At 37.7% G+C, this 22,463-nt stretch overlaps 1 protein-coding gene across 1 annotated transcript in view; it reads left to right on the forward strand.

The window, feature by feature from the left end:
- DNAH12 (dynein axonemal heavy chain 12) overlaps positions 1–22,463 on the forward strand; it is a 172,584-nt gene that overhangs the window by 146,186 nt on the left and 3,935 nt on the right. Inside the window, exons 60-70 of the mRNA XM_061129188.1 lie at positions 2,351–2,509; positions 2,678–2,822; positions 4,645–4,795; positions 5,240–5,493; positions 5,687–5,827; positions 10,484–10,621; positions 11,935–12,168; positions 12,452–12,640; positions 14,573–14,676; positions 16,797–17,001; positions 21,971–22,108. Of these exons, the coding sequence (XP_060985171.1) occupies positions 2,351–2,509; positions 2,678–2,822; positions 4,645–4,795; positions 5,240–5,493; positions 5,687–5,827; positions 10,484–10,621; positions 11,935–12,168; positions 12,452–12,640; positions 14,573–14,676; positions 16,797–17,001; positions 21,971–22,108 (1,858 nt within the window). The remainder of the gene's footprint in view (positions 1–2,350; positions 2,510–2,677; positions 2,823–4,644; positions 4,796–5,239; positions 5,494–5,686; positions 5,828–10,483; positions 10,622–11,934; positions 12,169–12,451; positions 12,641–14,572; positions 14,677–16,796; positions 17,002–21,970; positions 22,109–22,463) is intronic.

Here is a 22,463-nt window from a genome sequence, read left to right on the forward strand (position 1 = left end):
AAGTTTCCTTGTGGCAATTTCATCAATTCTTGCTCCTACTACCAGCCCCAGTAACACTCATCTGCTTTCTGTCTCCATAGTTATTCCTAGTCCAGAAATTTTATGAATGAGACATTAGATGGTCCAGAATATGATCTGTCTTTGTAAATGTTCTGTGTGCTCTTGAAAAGACTGTGTAATTTTGCTGTTCTTGGGTGGAATGTTCTAAAAAAAGTCAAGAAGGTTAAGATGGTCTATATATCTTCTATATTCTTATTGCTTTTCTATTTGTTCAATTATTGAGGGAGATTTGGAATCTCTGCAGAGATTTCTCCTGCCGTTCCATCAATACTACTTTGTGTTTTGACATTTTGTTAGTAGATGTGTAAATGATTAGGACTGTTAGGTTCATCTGATAAATTGATTTGACCTTTTAAAATCCCTAGTAATACCATTGCTCTGAAATCTACTTTGTATGATATTATTGTAGACCCTCCAGCTTTCTTTTGAGTACTGTTAGCATCGTATATATTTTTCCATACTTTTACTTTTAACCTATTTGTTTTATATTTAAACTATATTTGTAGATAGCATGTAGTTGGGGCTTACTTGTTTTATCCAATCTGATAATCACTACCCTTAATAAAGTCGTTTATAGACTATTTATATTCAATGAGATAATAGAGTTATATTTAAATCTACCATCTTATGATTTTATTTTCTGTTTTGCTGATCTGTTCTTTATTGCATTTCCTCATTTTTTGTTTTTCTTTGAGTATTTTTGTGGTTCCAGTTTATCTCCTTTGTTCATTTGTTAGCTATAATTTTATGTTTTATTATCTTAGTGATTTGTTAGGGTCACAGTATATCTTTTGATTTGCATATATATGTGACAGGTATAAGGTAAAAGGTATAAGGGGAGAGAGAGAAAAGTATATATATATTTATGTGTGTGTATACATATATATATTATATATTATATATATATAAAAGACCTTGAAACAATATACTTTCATCTCTCCCTTATAGCTTTTGTTTTATTGTTTTATATTTCACTTGTACATATGTTATAAAGTCTGCAGCACATTGCTCTTTTGCTCTAAATAGTCAATTATTTTTTTAAAGAGACAAATTATAGGAAAATAACTTTTATCTTTATCTACTAGTTAACTATTCCTGATGCTCTTTATTCTTTTTTGTTGATTCAAATTTGCATCTCCTTGAAGCTTCCTTTAGCATTTCGTATGGTATAAGTCTTCTGGTAATGGATACTTTCAGCTTTTATAAACCTGAGAAAAATTCAGTGAATTTTTCTTTCGGATTTTAATTCTTTATCTCTGGAAGTTTCATTGATTATTTTCTTTATGTTGCCCACTTCTCTCTTCATCATGTTCATGTTTCACTTTCACTCCTTCAGCGTATTTATAATAGCTCTTTCAACATTCTTGTCTGCTTCTCATATCATCTCTACCACTTCTATGTCTGTATCTACATACTGATTTTTCTCCTGGTTATGGATGCTGTGAGTTTTACTTTGGTAAATGCTGGTGGTTTTTTTGTTTTTTTGTTTGTTTTTTAATTTCTTTAAGAGCTCTAGACTTTGCTCTAGACTTTACTTTGCATATACTTAAATTATACTGAATCGTTGAACTTTTTCAAGCCCTCCCCCCCCTTTTTTACACTTTCTTACAGCAGTTTTAGAATAGACTTTATTCTACAGCTAGGTTAGCTTCACTACTAAGGTATAATCCCGCCAGTGTCACCACTGAATTGTCCTGGTGTTTAATCAAGATTCAAGTCTAGTTGGCAATAACTCATACCTTAAGTCCTGTGTGAGTTTTGATAGCTACTTAGTTTACAGCTCCTTAGATATTCTTTGCCTGGGTTCTTGGAGTTTTACCGTCCACATACATAACTTGGCATTTAATGAAAGAATCAAGAGGATGTGTATGCAGATTTCCGGAGCTCCTTTTCCATGAATTTCCCTCCCTCTGGTACTCTGCCCACAAATTCCAGTCACCTCAGCCTTCCTTACCTCTGACCTCTTTCTTTTCAACTCCACGATACTCCTAGTTTCTGACTTTGATTTCCCCCTCCGCTCGCTTTATAGTCTGAAAAGTGCCTCCAGGCAGATAGCTGAGGCAATCATAGGGATCACCTTGTCTCCCTGTTTTTCAGGTTCCACAATCCTTCATTGGCTATTATAATTTCTAAAAATAATTGATTCTTTGACTTTTTTTTTCTGTTTTTTCTAGTTGTTAACAGCAGTAGTATAAGTCAGTTCTGATTATTTTATCCACACTATAGAAGCAGAAATTGACTTCATTTAATGTTAAAACAATTTACAGCAGTCCTTATTTTGGGAACACAGGGCAAAGAAAGAGATTGAATACCAGGAACTGATGTTTCTTTTAACTGGAGGAGTAAGTCTTAAGAGTGCTGAGAAAAATCCTGATCCAACTTGGCTACAGGATAAAAGCTGGGAGGAAATTTGTCGTGCAAGTGAATTTCCTGCCTTCAGAGGACTCAGGTACTTGTTTAAACATGATGACTTAGCACCGAATGGTGATGGGTAAATCTGTAATCTAGTGATCTTTAAAAAACAGTTCTAAAACTGTCTTGATTCATCTCCTCATTCAATGATCTCTTTCAGTGTTTCTCAGTGAAAGGATAATTGTTAAGCTTTTCTTTCCATTAGGGATCATTTTTATGACAATCTGTCTGAATGGCGGGAGATCTATGACAGTAAGGAGCCACACAATGCTAAATTTCCAGCACCAATGGATACAAGGCTAAATGAGCTACAGAAAATAATCATTCTTCGGTGCTTAAGACCTGATAAGGTAAAAAACAAATGGGTTCTATTTGGAACCTAGATAATCTGCCACTTATAAAACACTAGGCTTAAAGTTACTATTATTTGGTACTTTAACCTTCATTTCAGATGCTCAGATGGGTTCACTGAGGTCCTTGGACCTGTAGGTTTATAGTTTTCTTCAACTTGAGAAAAACTTTGGTTATTATTTCTTCAAATATTTTTTGCCCATGATTTCGATTAAATATACATTACACTGCTTGATGAGGAGGGCATGGCAACCCACTCCAGTATTCTTGCCTGGAGAATCCCCATGGACAGAGGAACCTGGGGCCCTACAGTCCATAGGGTCATACAGAGTCCGACACGAGAAGGAACTTAGCATGCATACTACTTGATATTATACCACAGGTGTCTGATACTCTGTTAATTACTTAAAATTTTTTTGTATCACTTTGCCTCAGTTGGACAGTTCCTATTGTTGTCTTTAAATGTGGTGATTTCTTCTTTTGTAGTGTCGAATCTGCTATTGTTGTTCATTCGCTAAGTTGTGTCCGACTCTTCGCGATCCTATGAACTGTAGCACACCAGGCTTCCTTGTCCTTCACTGTCTCCCTGAGTTTGCTCAAACTCATGTCCATTGAGTCAGTGATGCCATCCAACCACCTCATCCTTTGTCTGTTGCAAAGTAGACAAGCTCTAAATGGCTAAAAATCTGCTTATTTAGGCTATGTTTAAAACAGTTGAATATGTAATATTTTGAATTTGGTGCCAATGGACTTTTGAGCTAACAGGTTTTAGCCTACCGTGAAAAATAAACAATCTAGGGATGAGTACACAGAGGCTATTGTTGTCCCATTTATTTAACCATCTGATAAGGATGGCTCAGATGGTAGAGAATCTTTCCTGCAATGTGGGAGTGCCGGGTTCAGTCCCTGGATTAGGAAGATCCCCTGGAGAAGGGAATGGTTACCCACTCTAGTATTGTTGCCTGAAGAATCCCATGAACAGAGGAGCCTGATGGGTTACAATCTGTGGGGTTGCAAAGAGTCAGACGCAACTGAGCAAATAACACTTTCACTGGTAGGAGAAAAATGGTATCTAATATAATTATAATCTGTATTTTTCTTATTTTTAAGTATTATGGTATAGACTAAGCTCCTGTAACAAAGAGACCTAAAATACAGTAGCGTAAATGAAACAGAAGTTAATTTCTATCTTTCCTAACAGCCCTAAGCAAATGCTTGAGGGCTGGCAGGGTACAGAGGTTCTTAAGATCATCCAGAGACTCAAGTTTCTTTTCTCATGCTAGAGAAGTCTCCTGAAGTTTGGTCCTTGTCAGCAAAATTGAAGCTAGCTCATAAACACCACGTCTATAGAACAGAGTAGAGTGTTGAAGGCAAACAGTTTCCTTATAAAAATAGGATCTGGAAGCTTTGTATATAATTTCTATTTGTATTTCTCTGACCAAAACTTGGTCACGTGGCCACATCTAGCTGCATGAAAGGCTGGGAGAACTTGGGATTCTATTACCCAAAGGAGACACAGAATGGGACAGTTTGCACTTTCTGCTATACTGAATGAGATTGAGCCTCCTTTCACATGTTTAAGATTCATTTCTATAAACTGTTTATCTTCTTTGCCCATTTTCTCTTGGATTGTTAGTCTTGTCCATTACTTTATAGGTGCTTTTTATATATTAGGAAAACTAGTACTTCGTCTATGATATATACTGCATGTTTTTCTTGTCCATTAGACTCATAGTTTGCTCTTTGTCAGTTTTCAGGAAAAAAAGTTGTTTTGTGAAGTAAAAATTACTCTAAAGATTGTATTTTTTCTCTCTTCAACAGATAACTCCAGCTATAACTAACTATGTAACTGACAAACTAGGGAAAAAGTTTGTAGAGCCTCCACCATTTGATTTGACAAAGAGTTATTTGGATTCAAATTGCACCATTCCCTTAATTTTTGTGTTGTCTCCAGGAGCAGATCCCATGGCCAGTAAGTGCATATACTATCAACTTTTGTTGTTGTTTAGTCACTAAGCTGTGTTTGATTCTTTTGTGACCCAATGTACTGTAGCCTGCCAGGCTCCTCTGTCCATGGAATTTTTCCAGGAAAGAATACTGGAGTGGATTGCAAGTTCCTTTTCCAGGGGATGTTCTGACTCAGGGATCAAACCTATGTCTCCTGTGTTGGCAGGCGGACTCTTTACAACTGAGACACCAGGAAAGCCTACTGCCAACTTTAAGAAATTATGAATAAATCATCTTGTTCAGTATCTATTTCCTGGATAATTATAAATCACTTAGTAAATTTGGTATATATAAGGAGAAGTAATAACTAGAGTTTTTCACAGTTAAATACTTGTATATACTGAAACATAAAGCATATTTTATAATTTTAGAATAAGCAGTGAAACCATTTATTTTTATGCCCTCTTAGGCCTGCTAAAATTTGCAAATGATAAAGCTATGTCTGGAAATAAATTTCAAGCTATTTCACTGGGACAGGGACAAGGACCCATTGCAACAAAGATGATTAAAGCAGCAATAGAGGAAGGAACTTGGGTTTGCCTACAGAATTGTCACCTTGCTGTCTCCTGGATGCCCATGTTAGAAAAAATATGTGAAGATTTTTCTCCTGAAGTCTGTAACTCATCCTTTAGGCTTTGGCTCACAAGTTACCCATCTCCAAAAGTATGTTTATTTCTTATGGATTTTAGTATGTATATTTGGTTAACTATTTCATTGTATATCTTAAATGCTTAACCTTAAGAGATTTTAAAAATATTCCTGGAGTCCTCTCTTATACCTACTTTTAATCCACTACTGTATGCATTTTTAAGACTTGAGTTGGTTATGTAGAGTAATGCTCTTTGTTTTGTCTCAGTTCCCAGTAACAATTCTACAGAATGGAGTCAAAATGACTAATGAACCTCCTACTGGTCTTCGGCTAAATCTCCTCCAATCTTACCTCACTGATCCAGTTTCTGATCCTGAGTTTTTCAGTGGATGCGAAGGAAAGGAACTGGTAATATTCAGCCTCTGGAACTTTTAAAATGTGTTTTACAGTGAAAAATATGAGAACATAAATATTTTATTTAATATTGAACTTTACACATTTCCTAAGAAGACAGAAATTGTACCTATCTTGTTCATCATTTTATTCCCAACAGTTTGTGTTCTTTGCATGTAGTAGATATTCAAATAAATATTTATTGAGTAAATTAACTGTGGAAAATTCTGAAGGAGATGGGAATACCAGACCAGCTGATGTGCCTCTTGAGAAACCCATATGCAGGTCAGGAAGCAACAGTTAGAACCAGACATGGAACAACAGTTTGGAACAACAAGTGGTTCCAGATAGGAAAAGGAGTACATCAAGGCTGTATATTATCACCCTGCTTATTTAACTTACTTGCAGAGTACATCATGAGAAACCCTGGGCTGGAGGAAGCACAAGCTGGAATCAAGATTGCCGGGAGAAATATCAATAACCTTGGATATGCAGATGACACCACCCTTATGGCAGAAAGCAAAGAGGAACTGAAGAGCCTCTTGATGAAAGTGAAAAAGTTGGCTTAAAGCTCAACATTCAGAAAACTAAGATCATGGAATCTAGTCCCATCACTTCATGGCAAATAGATGGGGAAACAGTGGCTGACTTTATTTTGGGGGGCTCCAAAATCACTGCAGGTGGTGACTGCAGCCATGAAATTAAACGATGCATACTCCTTGGAAGGAAAGTTATGACCAACCTAGACAGCATATTAAAAAGCAGAGACATTACTTTGTCAACAAAGGTCCGTCTAGTCAAGGCTATGGTTTTTCCAGTAGTCATATATGGATGTGAGAGTTGGACTATAAAGAAAGCTGAGCGCTGAAGAATTGATGCTTTTGAACTGTGGTGTTGGAGAGGACTCTTGAGAGTCTCTTGGACTGCAAGGAGATCCAACCAGTCCATCCTAAAGGAGATCAGTCCTGGGTGTTCATTGGAAGGACTGATGCTGAAGCTGAAGCTCCAATACTTTGGCCACCTGATGCAGAGAGCTGACTCATTTGAAAAGACCCTGATGCTGGGAAAGATTGAGGGCAGGAGGAGAATGGGACAACAGAGGATGAGATGGTTGGATGGCATCACCAACTCAATGGACATGGGTTTAGGTAGACTCCGGCAGTTGGTGACAGACAGGTAGGCCTGGTGTGCTGTGGTTCATGGGGTCACAAAGAGTCAGACACAACTGAGCGACTGAACTGAACTGAGTGAATGAATATATCTTAGTTTGTACAGAAGTCCAGCAGTGCCTTTAGCAATCTATTTTCACATTATTTTTTATTGTTTCAACAATATGTGTGTTAGGTACTAGATATAAGGCAGTGAGAATAAAATAGACACCCTCACCACCAAAAAAAAAATCTATCTTCATGGAAATTCTAATAATAATGTTTTGGCATATTAATAACACTCTTCAGTGTTTGTTCAGTCACTAAGTCATGTCTGACTGTTTGTGACACCTTAAACTGCAGCATGCCAAACTTCTCTGTCCTTCACTATCTCCCTAAGTTTGCTCAAACTCATGACCGTTGAGACAGTGATGCCATCCAACCATCTCATTCTCTCTCACCCCCTTATCCTCCTGTCCTCAATCTTTCTTAGCATCAGGGTCTTTTCCAACGAGTACGTTCTTTGCATCAGGTGGCCAAAGAATTGCAGCTTCAGCTTCAGTACCAGTCCTTCCAATGAATATTCAGGGTTGATTTCCTTTAGGATTGACTGGTTTGATCTCCTAACTGTCCAAGGTACTCTGAAGAGTCTTCTCCAACAGCACAGTTCAAAGGCATCAATTCTTTGGCACTCAGTTCAGTTCAGTCGCTCAATTTTGTCCAACTCTTTGTGACCTCATGGACTGCAGGACTCCAGACTTCCCTGTCCATCAGCAACTCCTGGAACTTGTTCAGACTTACATCCATCGAGCTGGTGATGCCGTCCAACCATCTCATCCTCTGTCATCCCCTTCTCCTCCCGCCTTCAATCTTTCCCAGCATCAGGGTGTTTTCAAGTGAGTCAGCTCTCCACATCAGGTGGCCAAAGTATTGGAGCTTCAGCTTCAACATCAGTCCTTCCAGTGAACACCCAGGACTGATCTCCTTTAGGATGTATTGGTTGGATCTCCTTGCAGTCCAAGGAACTCTCAAGAGTCTTCTCCAACACCACAGTTCAAAAGCATCAATTCTTCAGCGCTTAGCTTTCTTTATAGTTCATCTCTCACATCCATACATGACCACTGGAAAAACCACAGCCTTGACTAGACGCACCTTTGTTGGCAAAATAATGTCCCTGCTTTTTAATATGCTGTCTAGATTGATCATAGTTTTTCTTCTAAGGAGCAAGCGTCTTTTAATTTCATGGCTGCAGTCACCATCTGCAGTGATTTGGAAGCCCAAAATAATCAAGTCTGTCACTGTTTCCATGGTTTCCCCATTTATTTGCCATGAAGTGATGAGACCAAATGCCATGATCTTCGTTTTTTGAATGTTGAGTTTCAAGCCAGCTTTTTCACTCTCCTCTTTCACTTTTATCAAGAGGTTCTTCAGTTCCTGTTTGCTTTCTGCCGTAAGGGTGGTGTCATCTGCATATTTGAGGTTATTGATATTTCTCCCAGAAATCTTGATTCCAGCTTGTGCTTCATCCAGCCTGGCTTTTCAGGTGATGTACTCTGCAAGTAAGTTAAATAAGCAGGGTGACAATATACAGCCTTGACGTACTCCTTTCCCAATTTGGAACCAGTCAGTTGTTCCATGTCTGGTTCTAACTGTTGCTTCTTGACCTGCATACAGGTTTCTCAGGAGGCACGTCAGGTGGTCTGGTGTTCCCACCTCTTGAAGAATTTTCCACGTTTTGTTGTGATCCACACAATCACAGGCTTTGGTGTAGTCAATAAAGCAGAAGTAGATGTTTTTCTGGAGCTCTCTTGCTCAGCCTTCTTTTATTTATCTTCTTCAGTGTATCTGTGTGTAAAACATACAACCTTAGGCGCTCAGCCTTCTTTATCTTCTTCAGTGTATCTGTTTGTGAAACAGTTTTGCACATGGTATTGAGGACAGTAGCAGTTCCAATAAGTAGCACTCCTCTTCTCTGCCCAAATTCTTACCAGTTAAGAAACAGGAAAAAAGTATAAATATATGGGAACCAAATCACAACCTTGATTACTGATACAGACTAGGTTGGAAGATTTGGCTTATACCTGTGAACAAATGAACTGAATATTACAGAACCCAGAATGAAGCAGATTTGTCTACCTAGAAAAACAGAGCAAAACTTTCTTCCCAGCAGGAAGCTCACATCTAAGAAAGAAAAGGGAAAAGCTGAGCAAATCTTTTTGCTTAACTTTTCCCAAATTTACCCATTAGATAGGTACTCCTCTCTCTACCAGTGAGTTTAAGAACATAGAAAATCCAGGAGTGTCACATTAATTGAGGTTTCCCTACATGGAAGGAAGCATCAGTACTAAGAGAAAACCATCCTCTCCTTTTACACACAACGCATACTATGATATTTATCATATTTGCCTATTTGAACTGGAAAAAGAATGATATTGCAGATAAAGGGTCGAATTCTTTGGAAGCCAGCTCATTTCTTTCTGCTTGGTGATGCTTTCTGTGTGACCCCAGTTCTGAGCAATAATTTTGTTTGTAACTCTGGGACAAAGGGAGGTTTAGCTGTGGGTTTAGCTGGAAAGAGGACTTAGTAGAGTGGAGAAGGTAGTATGGTGATCCTCCTACCCATCTTCTGATTGCTTCTTTATGTCTTTAGTTGTGGAAAATCTTTTCTGCTATTCTTCAGGTTCTCATAGATAGCTGCTCTGTAAGTAGTGGTAATTTTGGTGTGTCCAGGAAGGAGATGAGTTCAGGGTCTTTGTATTCTGCCATCTTGGCATGTCTCTCCAGCACTATTGCATTTTAATAATGTGGAATGTTATTGAAGTTTGTCTAGCTTTGGAGGGTTTTGTTAAGTCATAAGATTTTTGTTTGTTTGTTTTAATATAAAGTGCCCACTATTAACATTCTGGCTTCTTCCCCCTGGACTGTTCCCTGAAAGCACAAATACTCATTCTTTTCAGGGCCACAGTCCTGATCAGATTCTGTGTGATCCTTGCCCACCCGGCTAGTTTTCCTGCCAGATTACAAGCCCCTGGTAATTTTAGGCCTTGTTCATTCTTTTCTCTGTCCCCTCTGGCGAATGGCTCCAAGCAGACACTCTCTTGCCTTTGGTGGCCCTGTACCCAGTCAGCTGTGGTGAGATCCACAGTAGTTCTTAAAACATGGAGTCTGTTTCAGCAGGGTTTGTGTCTGGGGCTGATGTAGGGGGCGCTGAGGCTGTGTGGGAGCCGTTTGCTGTGTGGACACAGCAGTGAGGTCTGCTTAGGCCTCTATCCGCAGCCTTCCAAACTGTCAGTGTACAAAGGCAGACTAAGGGCAATGCATACGTGTTGGTACAAGATGTAGAAGTCATGAGATTGATATTTTTTATAGTAAGCGTTGTTTTAGATAGTCTTTCTAAATAAAAGTTTGTAGAGATATATGATCATAGAATCTCACAATGAAAGGTCATCAGCTCCCCCCCCGCCATTTTAATAATGGAAATCTGATCAGAATTTTTTTCTTGTTGCATATTTTTGTCTTAAAGGCTTGGGAAAAGTTGCTGTTTGGAGTTTGCTTTTTTCATGCCCTTGTGCAGGAGCGAAAGAAATTTGGTCCTCTTGGATGGAATATTCCATATGGATTTAATGAATCCGACTTACGCATCAGTATTCGACAACTCCAGGTAAAAGGAGAAAGACTGATATTGATGGGGGATCACTGTGTACCAGGCCCTAGGCAATTCGCTTTGCTTAGAATAATTTATTCACTTCTCCCAACAACACGAATAGTTGGCTGGATGGCAGTAATAATTATAATTTTGGCTTATAAAAGATATTTTTCCATCTGAGTTTTTCTGCCACAAATAATGGGAACCCTGATTCAAACTGGCTTAATCCATAATGAAACTTTTTATCCTACGTGAAAAAGAGTTGCAGAGGACAGACAGACTCTGGAGTGGGTTTTTCAACAAAAGTGTTGCTATCAAAGACCCTAGTTCTTTCTTTTGGCGGTGCCCTCCTTAGTGTTGGCTTTGTATAGGTCCTCACTATACTCTCCTCTTAGCTTCCTCTCAGTCAGATCTACAATTTACCTCTATCAGTCAACAAAAACAGTAGAAAGGAATTTATTGAAAGAATTTTGTGCAGGTCACAGAATCACTAAGATGGCTGGACAGCCATGGCATCCAGTGTCATATCTAGAATCATACCATGTCTGGTAAGAGCGTTGCTTCTACCCCTGTTACATATTAGCCACTGCAGCTCTCCTAGGTGCCACTGAGACTTTCATCTGCTGCACATTCTCTGATGTCATCAAAAAAGATCTTTTGCTGTCCCTGATTCTCTGCACACTGAACTCCAGTCCGGCATGGCTGCATCTGAGATTCCAAGCCCAGGCCACAGGCCTAGGCTTTAGCGATAAGGAGATTGAGAAAGTGAGTGACCAGTTTTTTTTCAGTTTCTGTAGACTTGCAGTGAAACATGAGATGCATGAGCTGGTCAGCATCCTCCGACAAACAAATAAAAGAACAAATGTCCGCAATAAGTTCCTACTCACTCAGACTTTGAACTAGGCACATTACTTACATTATCTGCATGAATTCTAATCCTCACAGCAACACTGTCTGGTGGGTATTATCCCTGTTTTGGAGAAAACCAAAGCTAAGAAGTAAATTTACCCATTGAGGTAGGATTTGAACCTCAAGTCTGTCCAACTCCAGTACTTTCCCATCATTTCTGTCATGTTTTACCAACCATATCAATCCAACTAGAGAACCAGAGGATATGTATATTCTGCCTCTCTGCTGTGATAAGGGCCTTAACATGAGGCTTTAAAACAACCTTGATGATAGTTCTTCCAGCCCCACTTCCATGTGTATAGATTGATCAGTGATTGATTGATTGATTGATTGATTGATAGGTATTTAAAGCCATGTTAAAATGGAAATGAAGTGAAACACACTATGGTTTTTCTCATTTCATTTTTGCTTTGTTTCAGTTATTTATCAATGAATATGATACAATTCCGTTTGAAGCGATCTCTTACCTGACTGGAGAGTGTAACTATGGAGGAAGAGTGACGGATGACTGGGACAGACGTCTCCTCTTAACCATGCTGGCTGACTTTTATAACCCACACATAATCGAAAACTCTCATTATAAGTTTTCTCCTAGCGGAAACTATTTTGCCCCTCCCAAAGGCACTTATAATGACTACATTGAATTCATCAAGGTAACTGATATCACTGAAAATAGGGTTAGATTCAAGTGTGATTTTCTTAAAAGCAAATAGTGAAGTAGTCCCCCATAATGTATAGAATTAGACAAGTATTAGGTACAATCAGCTTTCAATACAGTGTTTTTGTTTCTAGTAGTTACTGAAAACTGGAAAAGTTTGATCCCTCTGTTGTTTGATGTTTAGTTGATTATTAACCCTTTTCAGTCTGCACGTGTCTACCTTATGAATTAAAGTACCCAATTAAACTGTAATGCTTGTTGAATTTATTTTCCGGTAGAAACTTCCTTTTACTCAACACCCTGAGATATTTGGATTACATGAAAATGTTGATATCTCCAAAGATCTCCAGCAAACGAAAACCCTCTTTGAGTCCTTGCTCCTCACCCAAGGAGGCTCCAAGCAAACAGGATCTTCAGGAAGCACTGACCAGATTCTACTAGAAATTACCAAAGATATTCTCAACAAGGTAACACTTAGCTTAAAATGTCTTACTTGGAATATAACATAAATCAAAGCGGGACTGAAATGTCAATCTGAAAACTCCAGGTAGCAATGTTGTGCCTGAGTGAGATACTTTGCTTTTCTGAACATTAGTTTCCAAACTGGAAAAGTGGTGATAATAGCACCACCTGTGTAAGGTTCTTGTGAACATTCAGGGTATCATTAATTTGAAGCACTTTGCATAATGCCTGGCAAATATTGAGTTCCTAGTAACTAGAGTTGTGGAGCTACTGAATATATGATTTCTTATCATTTCTAAATAAAAATGGTGGACCTACTCTTTTTTTAAATGGGGGAAACTCTGCACTTGCTGGTTCAAGAATGGAATGCTTTTTAATCTATACCTTCAGAAGCGAGGAGGCACAGGGAGGTAAGAGCAGCACTAAATTAGCAGCTACAGCTACCCCGCCCCCCGCCACCATACTGCATTCCAGTGTATTTTGCCCTGGTAGAATGGAACGGTGCTCTCTTTTCTCACTTTTTTCTGCCTTAAACTGAATAAAGAATTACTAAGAAGGAAGTGGCAACCCACCCCAGTGTTCTTGCCTGGAGAATCCCAGGGACGGCAGAGCCTGGTGGGCTGCCATCTGTGGGGTCGCCCAGAGTCGGACACGACTGAAGCGACTTGGCAGCAGCAGCGGCAAGAGGACTTTGTAGCCCCAAGCACAGATCTTCACAACTCTTCTCCAGGATGAGTACTATAATTATCCCCGTATTTCAGCATCAGGCACTCTGAAAGAGTGCAGCCTCACCTTGCTCCATCTGCCTTGTAAGTCCACGGATGGCACCGAGTCTGCTCTCCCAGTTGGTACCCTTGCCTTACGCCACTCCTGAAGCAGAGCCTACTCAGAATTGGAAGCTTAGTCTGGCTGTGGCCACTGGAGACAAGTAGTGAGCAGCACTGCCTGCTGCCCTAGGGTGAAAGCAAACTGACGTTCTCCTGCCTCTACCTGTGGACTGCTACCTCTCACCCCCAGACCCTTCTGCTTGTGTGATTTATCTCTTTGGGGAAAGGTTCTTGTCCTCCCAAAAGGCTGGCTCTTATAAGACCCCAATAGGAAGTTACCTCGCAGTGGCACATGGGACTTAATTGGGGTAGAATGGTTATGCCGACCAACCATTGGTGTCATACTTTGAATGATGCCACCTAGTGTGACTTAGAATTCTTTTGCACCACCAAGGGCCATCACTTGGGGACAGTCTGGGTGCTCAACTTTTTAGTTTGGCACCTCCCTCATAGGGAAATTTCTCATAGGGAAATTCCTTTAAGAGTGCAAATGCCAGTGTCACAGGGCTTGCTCACAGCCCCAAAATCCTCGTTATCACTTCTTCTCAACCATCTCTGAGATGCATCATTAAAATCAGATACTCAATGACTTTCTTTCTCCCTAAGCCCTGGAACCTTGCTACGCTTACACACTAATTATTTGGTTGTGGTGTAAACAAAGCTATTTTGAGCCTGTTGATAATTTATTGAAATAAATATGAAACAGTTGTGAAATGATATATCAGTTTTATTAATGGAAAATAAAATCCAATTTACAAAAGAAAATGACACAACTTTTTAGAAATGTATATCTTCTACTCAGTGCTATATCCTACAGGAAAGAGCATGGGACTTAGTGTTAGAGACCTATGGATTTAAACGGACTGCCTCTGAATTGTGTACCTTTAGGCATTTATTTCACCTCTGTGTACTTAAATGTTCTCATCTGTAAAATGGAGATAATTATGGCCACCTGAAACTGTATGGCAAGGATTACATAATATTCGGAAAGCACCTGGCATAATTCTTGGCACATAGTAAGTGCCTGATGTCAACTATTACTGATATTATAGCTGAATGAAACTGTTCATTTTGAGAGTAATATGTGATCTTCAAATTTTATTCTCTTAGCTACCAAGTGACTTTGACATTGAGCCAGCACTGCTCAAGTATCCTGTGAGATACGAAGAGAGCATGAACACGGTGCTAGTACAAGAGATGGAGAGATTTAACAAGTAAGGAGCTCCACACCCAGTGATTCAGAAAGCTACCAGCCAAAGCTGATAAAAAGATACACCAGTGTTGAATCAAAATTTTAAGAAAAAATTATCAAAACTTGCCATTTCATTAGAATTTGTCTCCTTTGTCTCCAGTTGCATACTGCCCCAGAAGGGAGCATATCTTTTTTTTTTTTTTTCCTCATTTTATTTATTTATTTTTGTTCTTGTTGTTTTATTTTTATTTTTTTTTTAAATTTTTTATTTTTTATTGGTTGGAGGCTAATTACTTCACAACATTTCAGTGGGTTTTGTCATACATTGATATGAATCAGCCATAGAGTTACACATATTCCCCATCCCGATCCCCCCTCCCACCTCCCTCTCCACCCGATTCCTCTGGGTCTTCCCAGTGCACCAGGCCCGAGCACTTGTCTTATGCATCCCACCTGGGCTGGTGATCTGTTTCACCATAGATAATATACATGCTGTTCTTTCGAAACATCCCACCCTCACCTTCTCCCACAGAGTTCAAAAGTCTGTTCTGTACTTCTGTGTCTCTTTTTCTGTTTTGCGTATAGGGTTATCGTTACCATCTTTCTAAATTCCATATATATCTGTTAGTATGCTGTAATGTTCTTTATCTTTCTGGCTTACTTCACTCTGTATAATGGGCTCCAGTTTCATCCATCTCATTAGAACTGATTCAAATGAATTCTTTTTAACAGCTGAGTAATATTCCATGGTGTATATATACCACAGCTTCCTTATCCATTCATCTGCTGATGGGCATCTAGGTTGCTTCCATGTCCTGGCTATTATAAACAGTGCTGTGATGAACATTGGGGTGCACGTGTCTCTTTCAGATCTGGTTTCCTCAGTGTGTATGCCCAGAAGTGGGATTGCTGGGTCATATGGCAGTTCTATTTCCAGTTTTTTAAGAAATCTCTAATGTAAAAATGACAATGAAAAAAGAGATCTGCTTACTGGTTAAAAATATTCATTAATCATAATTTTTCATCCATCCATTGCTCTTCTCCTCAGGAAATAAAGCTGGAATGACCATTATCTAAGCCTATATGTAGATACATATTTAGTCATTTTTCTGCCCACTTTCTTCCTAAATCTAATCTAGATTGGTTAGGTACCCTAAAATAGCAAGCAGATTATTTGCTTTGAATTTTTAAATTGAATTTTCTAAAGCTCAATATTGGCTTAAGGAATGAAGAATTGTTTTAGTTATGAATTTTCTACTGTTTCCAAGTTTAACTTTCCAGACTTACTGACTTTTTAAAATAAAACATATTAAAACCCTATAGTGCCTTAATGAATTTAGTATCTCTTATACAAAGACCATCTAGACTTGCCTGGTGGCTCACTTGTAAAGAATCTGCCTGCCAATGTGGGAGACATGGGTTTGACCCCTGGGTCAGGAAGAACCCCCCTGGAGAAGAAAATGGCAACCCACTCCAGTATTCTTCCCTGGCAGATCCCATGGACAGAAGAGCCTGGCAGGCTACAGTCCGTGAGATCGCAAAGAATCAGACACGATTGAGCGACTAAACAGTAACAACAATACAAAGACCATGTGTGTTTGTACATAATAACATATTGTCTCTCAGTCGTTTAGGCTTATAGCCTAAAACCCTCACTTGAGGTATATTTATGATGTTCTTAGAATTTGGGGCCTAAGTGGGAAGCAAAGTACTTATAAGGGTATGAATGAACATACACTTTAGATTTTTATGCAGTGTTTCCAAAGTTTCAACCATTGCATTGCCCCTTTATAACTTTTCCCATATTTGCACGTCACCTGCAACATTATTTACCTGATATTTTTCTTTAAATCATTCTCTGTTTAAATTAGCCTGGTCTTAAGTGATAATACCCAGAAGGCAATTTTGATATGCAAGTTATATTATTTTCTATATTTAAAAATGCATATGTAATAATTAAAATGAAAAATGTTCATCCAAGTATCACCTAAAATTACCTTACATTATGAAGGGGGAGGTGACCACATTTTGGGAAATACTCCCATAAAGCCGTGAAAGATATCCTGCTCTTTCTTCTGGATAGACTGTATATTGATATTTATTATCATATATATGATGATGACACAATTGCTTTCCTTGCAGCTTAATTAAAACTATACGCAACACTCTACAGGACCTTGAAAAAGCTATTAGGGGTGTGGTCGTGATGGATTCTGCGTTAGAGGCACTGTCTGGCAGTCTGCTTGTTGGCAAGGTTCCAGAAATATGGGTGCAACGCTCATACCCAAGTCTTAAACCCCTAGGAAGTTACATCACAGATTTTCTAGCCCGGTTGAACTTTTTACAGGTTAAAAGTTATATATAATTTATACATACTATTTCATTTTTCTGCTTGTCTGAAGAGATACTAGAAACTGTCCGTGGTCACTTGAATGTCTCTGAGTTAGATGAAATGGATAAGTAGTTTCATGGTAATCTAACTGAAATTTTAGAGTATTGAGAAGTATATGTATTCCAAAGTGCTAAGTAGAAAATTAAAATTTTATGTTACCCAAACTCAAGTAATACGTGACAGTTATATTTCTGAAGATTCTGTTTGTGGTTTCTGTGACCACAACTTGGTCTTATGATTTTGATGCTGACACTAAATCACAAAAAGAGCCTGAGGCTTGGATCAATCAATAATTAGCCATTATATAGAAATCAGTGCATCTTATCTCTTATCTCATAAAGCCAGGGAAAAGGTGAGTGCTCTGAAATCTCTAAACCCTTCACCCCACAAACTCACAGGTGAAGCATATGTAGGCAGCACACTGTTTTCCTCCACAACTCCTCTGCTTCTCCCCATCCTGTGGTTGATGCTTACATGGGGGTAGTTGGTGGGGAGAGCCCCCAGAATACATTTTAGAAGTTTATATGTATGATTTTTCAGTTGCCCCTTTATTATATGAAATCTCTATTTGTTTTACTACAGAAGCTAGTAATAAAACAGCCTAATTTGTGAAGATGTGGATAGAGAGGCTTTCTCATAAACATCCCTTTTTAATATTTGCCAATCTGATAGGTCAATCGTAGCTTATTGTTTCAATTTGAGTTTCTTTGATTTTTAGTGAGTCTGTGCTGCTTTTTGTAAGTGTACTTGCCATTTGTATTAGTATTTTCTCCTGTGAATTGCTATTCATCTCCTTGATCAATTTTTCATTGGACTATTTTTGTTTCTTTTTATAAAAATGTTAAAGGTCACTTTCCATTTACAGTTATTACCAAATACTAGCTTTATTGTCCATGTTGTACCAATATCCTTGAGCCTGTCTTGCCACCCAATAGTTTGTGCTTCCCACTCGCCCATCCCTATATTGCTGCCCATCCCCCCAGCTGGCAACCACTAGTTCTCTATTTTTGTGTCTGCTTTTTTTTTTGCTATATTTACTTAGTTTGTTGTATTTTTTAGATTCCATATATAAGTAATATCATACAGTATTTGTCTTTCTTTGTCTGACTTATTTCACTTAGCATAACGTATTTCAAGTCCATCTTTGTTGCTTCAAATGGCAAAATTTTATTCTTTTTAATGGTCAAGTAGCATTCCATCATATGTGTATAGCCTGTCTTCTTCTTCTTCTTTTTTATATATAGCCTCTCTTCTTTATCCATTCATCTATTGATGGACACTTTAGGCTGCTTCCACATATTAGCAATTGTAAATAATGCTGCTATGAACATTGAGGTGCATGAATCTTTTCAAATTAGTGTGTTTCCCCCCCCCCCCCCCCCCAGTATATATCCTAGAGTGGAGTTTCTGGGTCATATGTTAGCTCTCTTTTTAGTTACTTGAGAAACCTCCATACTGTTTTCCATATGCCTGCATCAATTTACATTCCAATCAACTGTGTACAAGGGTTCCCTTTTCTTCACATCTTTGCCAACATTTGTTATTTATGTTCATTTTGGTGATAGCCATTCTGACAGGTGCAAGGTGGTATCTCATTGTGGTTTTGAACTTGCATTTCTGTGATGATTAGTGATGTTGAGCATCTTTTCATGTACCTGTTGAGCATCTGCATCTGCTGTTTGGAAAAATGTCTGTTCAGTTCTTCTGCCCATGCTTTAATTAGGCTGTTTGTTTGATGTTGAGGTGTATGAACTACTTACATATGTTGGGTACTAATCTCCTATTGGTCGTATCATTTGCAAATATTTTCTCCCATTCAATAGGTTGTTTTTTCATTTTGTTGATAGTTTCCTTTGCTATGCAAAAACTTTTAAGTTTAATTAGGTCCCATTTGTTTATTTTTGCTTTTATTTCTTTTACTTTAGGAGACAGATTCAAAAAAATACTGCTGTGATTTATGTGCAAGCATGTTCTGCCTGTGTTTCCTCTAGGAGTTTTATACTGTGTGGTCTTACATTTAGGTCTTTAATGCATATTGAGTTTATTTTTCTATATGGTGTTAAAGAATGTTCTAATCGCATTCTTTTACATGTGGCTGTCCAGTTTTCCCAGTAACACTTATTGAAGACACTGTCTTTTCACCTCCTAATGATTTGTAGAATTAACAAATTAAACAAATGAGTGGTCTGGAGATTTTTTCCCCCCTTTTCTCATTTCTCTCTCACCGTTCACCTTGCTTATCTTCCCTTCCTCCAGCCTATGCCTTTTTTTTTTTTTTTAAAGCTTTTTGCACACTGGCTGGCATCTCAGATTAAATCCAGGATCCAACATTTAGTATGTATGTGACTTTGAAGAAGATACTCATCTTTTTGCACCCTGATTTCCTCATTGGCAAAATGGGAGGAATAATACCTAATTCACTGAATTATGAACTAAATGAGGGAGGAATAATACCTAATTCACTGAATTATGGACTAAATGAGGTGATGCATGTAAATCAGCTAGCTCCTGGCATGCACTAAACACTCAGTAAATGGTAGCTAATCCAGAGATTTTATGGATATGTAAGTAGCTGACCCAGACATTCGTGACATTCTTGGCTAAATGAAGACCTGAAGTGAGCAAAGGAATGTTCTATGTACTTGCTTTCTGGGTTCTTACAGCTTTCCCTGCGTGGTGCTCGTTCTGCCTGGCTTGTACCCTTACTGAGCTCCACCTCCTTCTTTACCTCTTCTTGATCTGGCAGCTGGTATAGTTGCAACACCTCCGGCAGTGGTTTGTTCTCTTCTTCCCAGGAAGCAAAGCTGACTCCTTCCCATAGTGTGCTGCTCACTCAGAGACAAAGTTCATTTTATTGATTCATCTGTTCATTCAAATGTGAATTGAGACTCACTTTGTCAAAAGCATCTTGTCGTTAGACAGAGTTGCCAGGTTGCCTTCATTTTGCCAATAGCCCTCAGAGGATAACCTATGTATCTAAGAAAAAGTTAATTCAGTATAGTAAGGGATATGTCATAAAAGACCAACATGTAAAATGCTCTGGGAATTCAAAAAAGGGAGAGAGTTTTTTTAACATAAGAAAGCAGTTGGTTTTTGGATGAGGTAGCATGTGAGCTGGTCTAAAGGATGAATGGTTTTGGACACTGCAAATAAAGGAAGAGGGCTTAGAGACACCTGTAGGATGAAAGACAGTATATCATTTAGGACTGATGCTTCTGTAAAATTTTTGGTGAGAGCAAAAATTAAGTTCATTCCCTCATGTAACTGAAAAATCCAGGGAGTAAAGTGACTCCAGGCAGCTTTTGACCTAGAGTGCAAATGCAGTTACCAAATCCTGGCATCTTGCACTTCATTGCTTGGCTTCAGTCTCTATGGGTTAACTCCACTCTATGTTCTTGTTTGATGGCAACAGGATAGCAATAGAAGCTCTGACCTCATATCCACAAAACTGTTTAGAGTGAACCTTTTTCCCCAGAAGTCCCAGCAAGAGTCTGTACATCTCTGGCTTTGATTGGGTCACATGTCCATTCCCGAATCAGTCACTATGACTAGAGTATGATCAGCGTGGCATGAATCACATGCCCACTCCAGAAGGTGGAGCTCCACCACCAGAGTGGTGTTTCAATTGAAATGTTAGGAGGGGTTCATCCCATAGAGGGTTATAAGAGTCATGCCACTTTAAGATAAACAGAAAAAACAACAGAAGTTTACCAAGTGCAGAGAAGAGGCCACCATTTGATCAAAATGTCAGATGTTTAAAGGGGAACTAAAAGGGATAGATATATAAATACAATTTGGGACCAGCTTATGAAGTTTCTTGAATGGGAGACTTGAGGTGTTTTGGGCTTTACTTTGGTAGGGTAGTAGTAGATCACTGAAGTATTATATGAGATGTTGAGCCTGATCCAAACCATGAGTGGAGAGGTGTACTCTGGCAGCATCATTATAGATGTATTGAGCAGAGAGACGGACGAAACAAAAAGAGGTCCACGTGATTCAGAAAGAAGACCGGTATATCTAAAGTGGAGCCAGAATCATGGTGTGGAGGCAGGGAGGTTAAGAGGATCAAGGAATTGGAATCAACACATGAGGGCTATAGTTAGACAATATATAGGATTTCTAAAGACGGCTGCTTTTGAGTGGGATTAAGTAATATAGTAACCCCTCAAATACCTTACATTTGTCTTTTTACAGAAGATTTTAATCTTTCACAACAAATAAAGTTTGTTTTATTCAGGTTAATGTTAAAATTAGTTTGAATTTCCCAAGAAGAGTAACTAGAAGGGATAAAAGGTAGGAGGGCCAACACAGGTTGTATGTTTGGTGTCAGGAAAGAGAGTCCTGTGATGGAAAGTGTGGGCAGCATACACAGAAACCAGAATCAGTAATTGTATGTCAGGTAATTCTCGAGTAATATAATAAATATATTTGTTATATTTATTATATAATATTATATCTAATATTATATATTATTATATATTATAATTTATATATAAATATATATTATAATATATATAAATATATATTTATATTTTATATTTATTTATATAATATTTATATTTATTTTTATTTATATATAATATATATTTATATATAATATATTTATATATTTATTTTATATATAAATTTTATAAATTTATATATAATTTATATATTACATATTCTATTCTATTATTATAATTATATATATTATATTATTTGTACTACATATTATATATAATATTATATATAATATATAAATAAAATATATAATAAAATATTATATAATAAATATTATATTTATAATATACATTATAATATTTATAATATAAAATATTCTATAATAAATAATATATAATAAAATAATATATAGTATTATATATATTATACTATATTATGTTATAAATAAATGATATAATAAATAATGTTTGTTTTTCCTTTATAGGACTGGTATAATTCAGGAAAACCTTGTGTGTTTTGGCTCTCAGGCTTCTTTTTTACCCAAGCCTTTTTAACTGGAGCAATGCAGAATTATGCCAGAAAATATACCATCCCTATTGACTTACTGGGATATGAATTTGAGGTACAGTAAACTCCTTAAATTCCAGAGCATATCATTACATCAAAGGCATGTATTTAAGCAAGGAGGACATGAAGAATTCATATTTTTATTGCCCACTGCAAATAATTCTTCTTCTTTCCATTCTTTGTATTTATGAAGAAAGTATATAGTATTTGCCTTGCTGTCTCCATGAGAGAATTTTTATACATCTCAATATTCAATTCAGATAATTCAACACTGCTTTTCTATTTTAGTGGAAATCAATATGATGTACAGTAAAACCAGATAAAATACTTTTAAAAGAACTGTATTATTTTATAATTACATTTCACTGAGAAAAAAGTATAGTTTAAGAAGCTATTATATGGACAAGCTT

Source organism: Dama dama, chromosome 24, assembly GCF_033118175.1.
Source record: "Dama dama isolate Ldn47 chromosome 24, ASM3311817v1, whole genome shotgun sequence".
Taxonomy (NCBI): domain Eukaryota; kingdom Metazoa; phylum Chordata; class Mammalia; order Artiodactyla; family Cervidae; genus Dama; species Dama dama.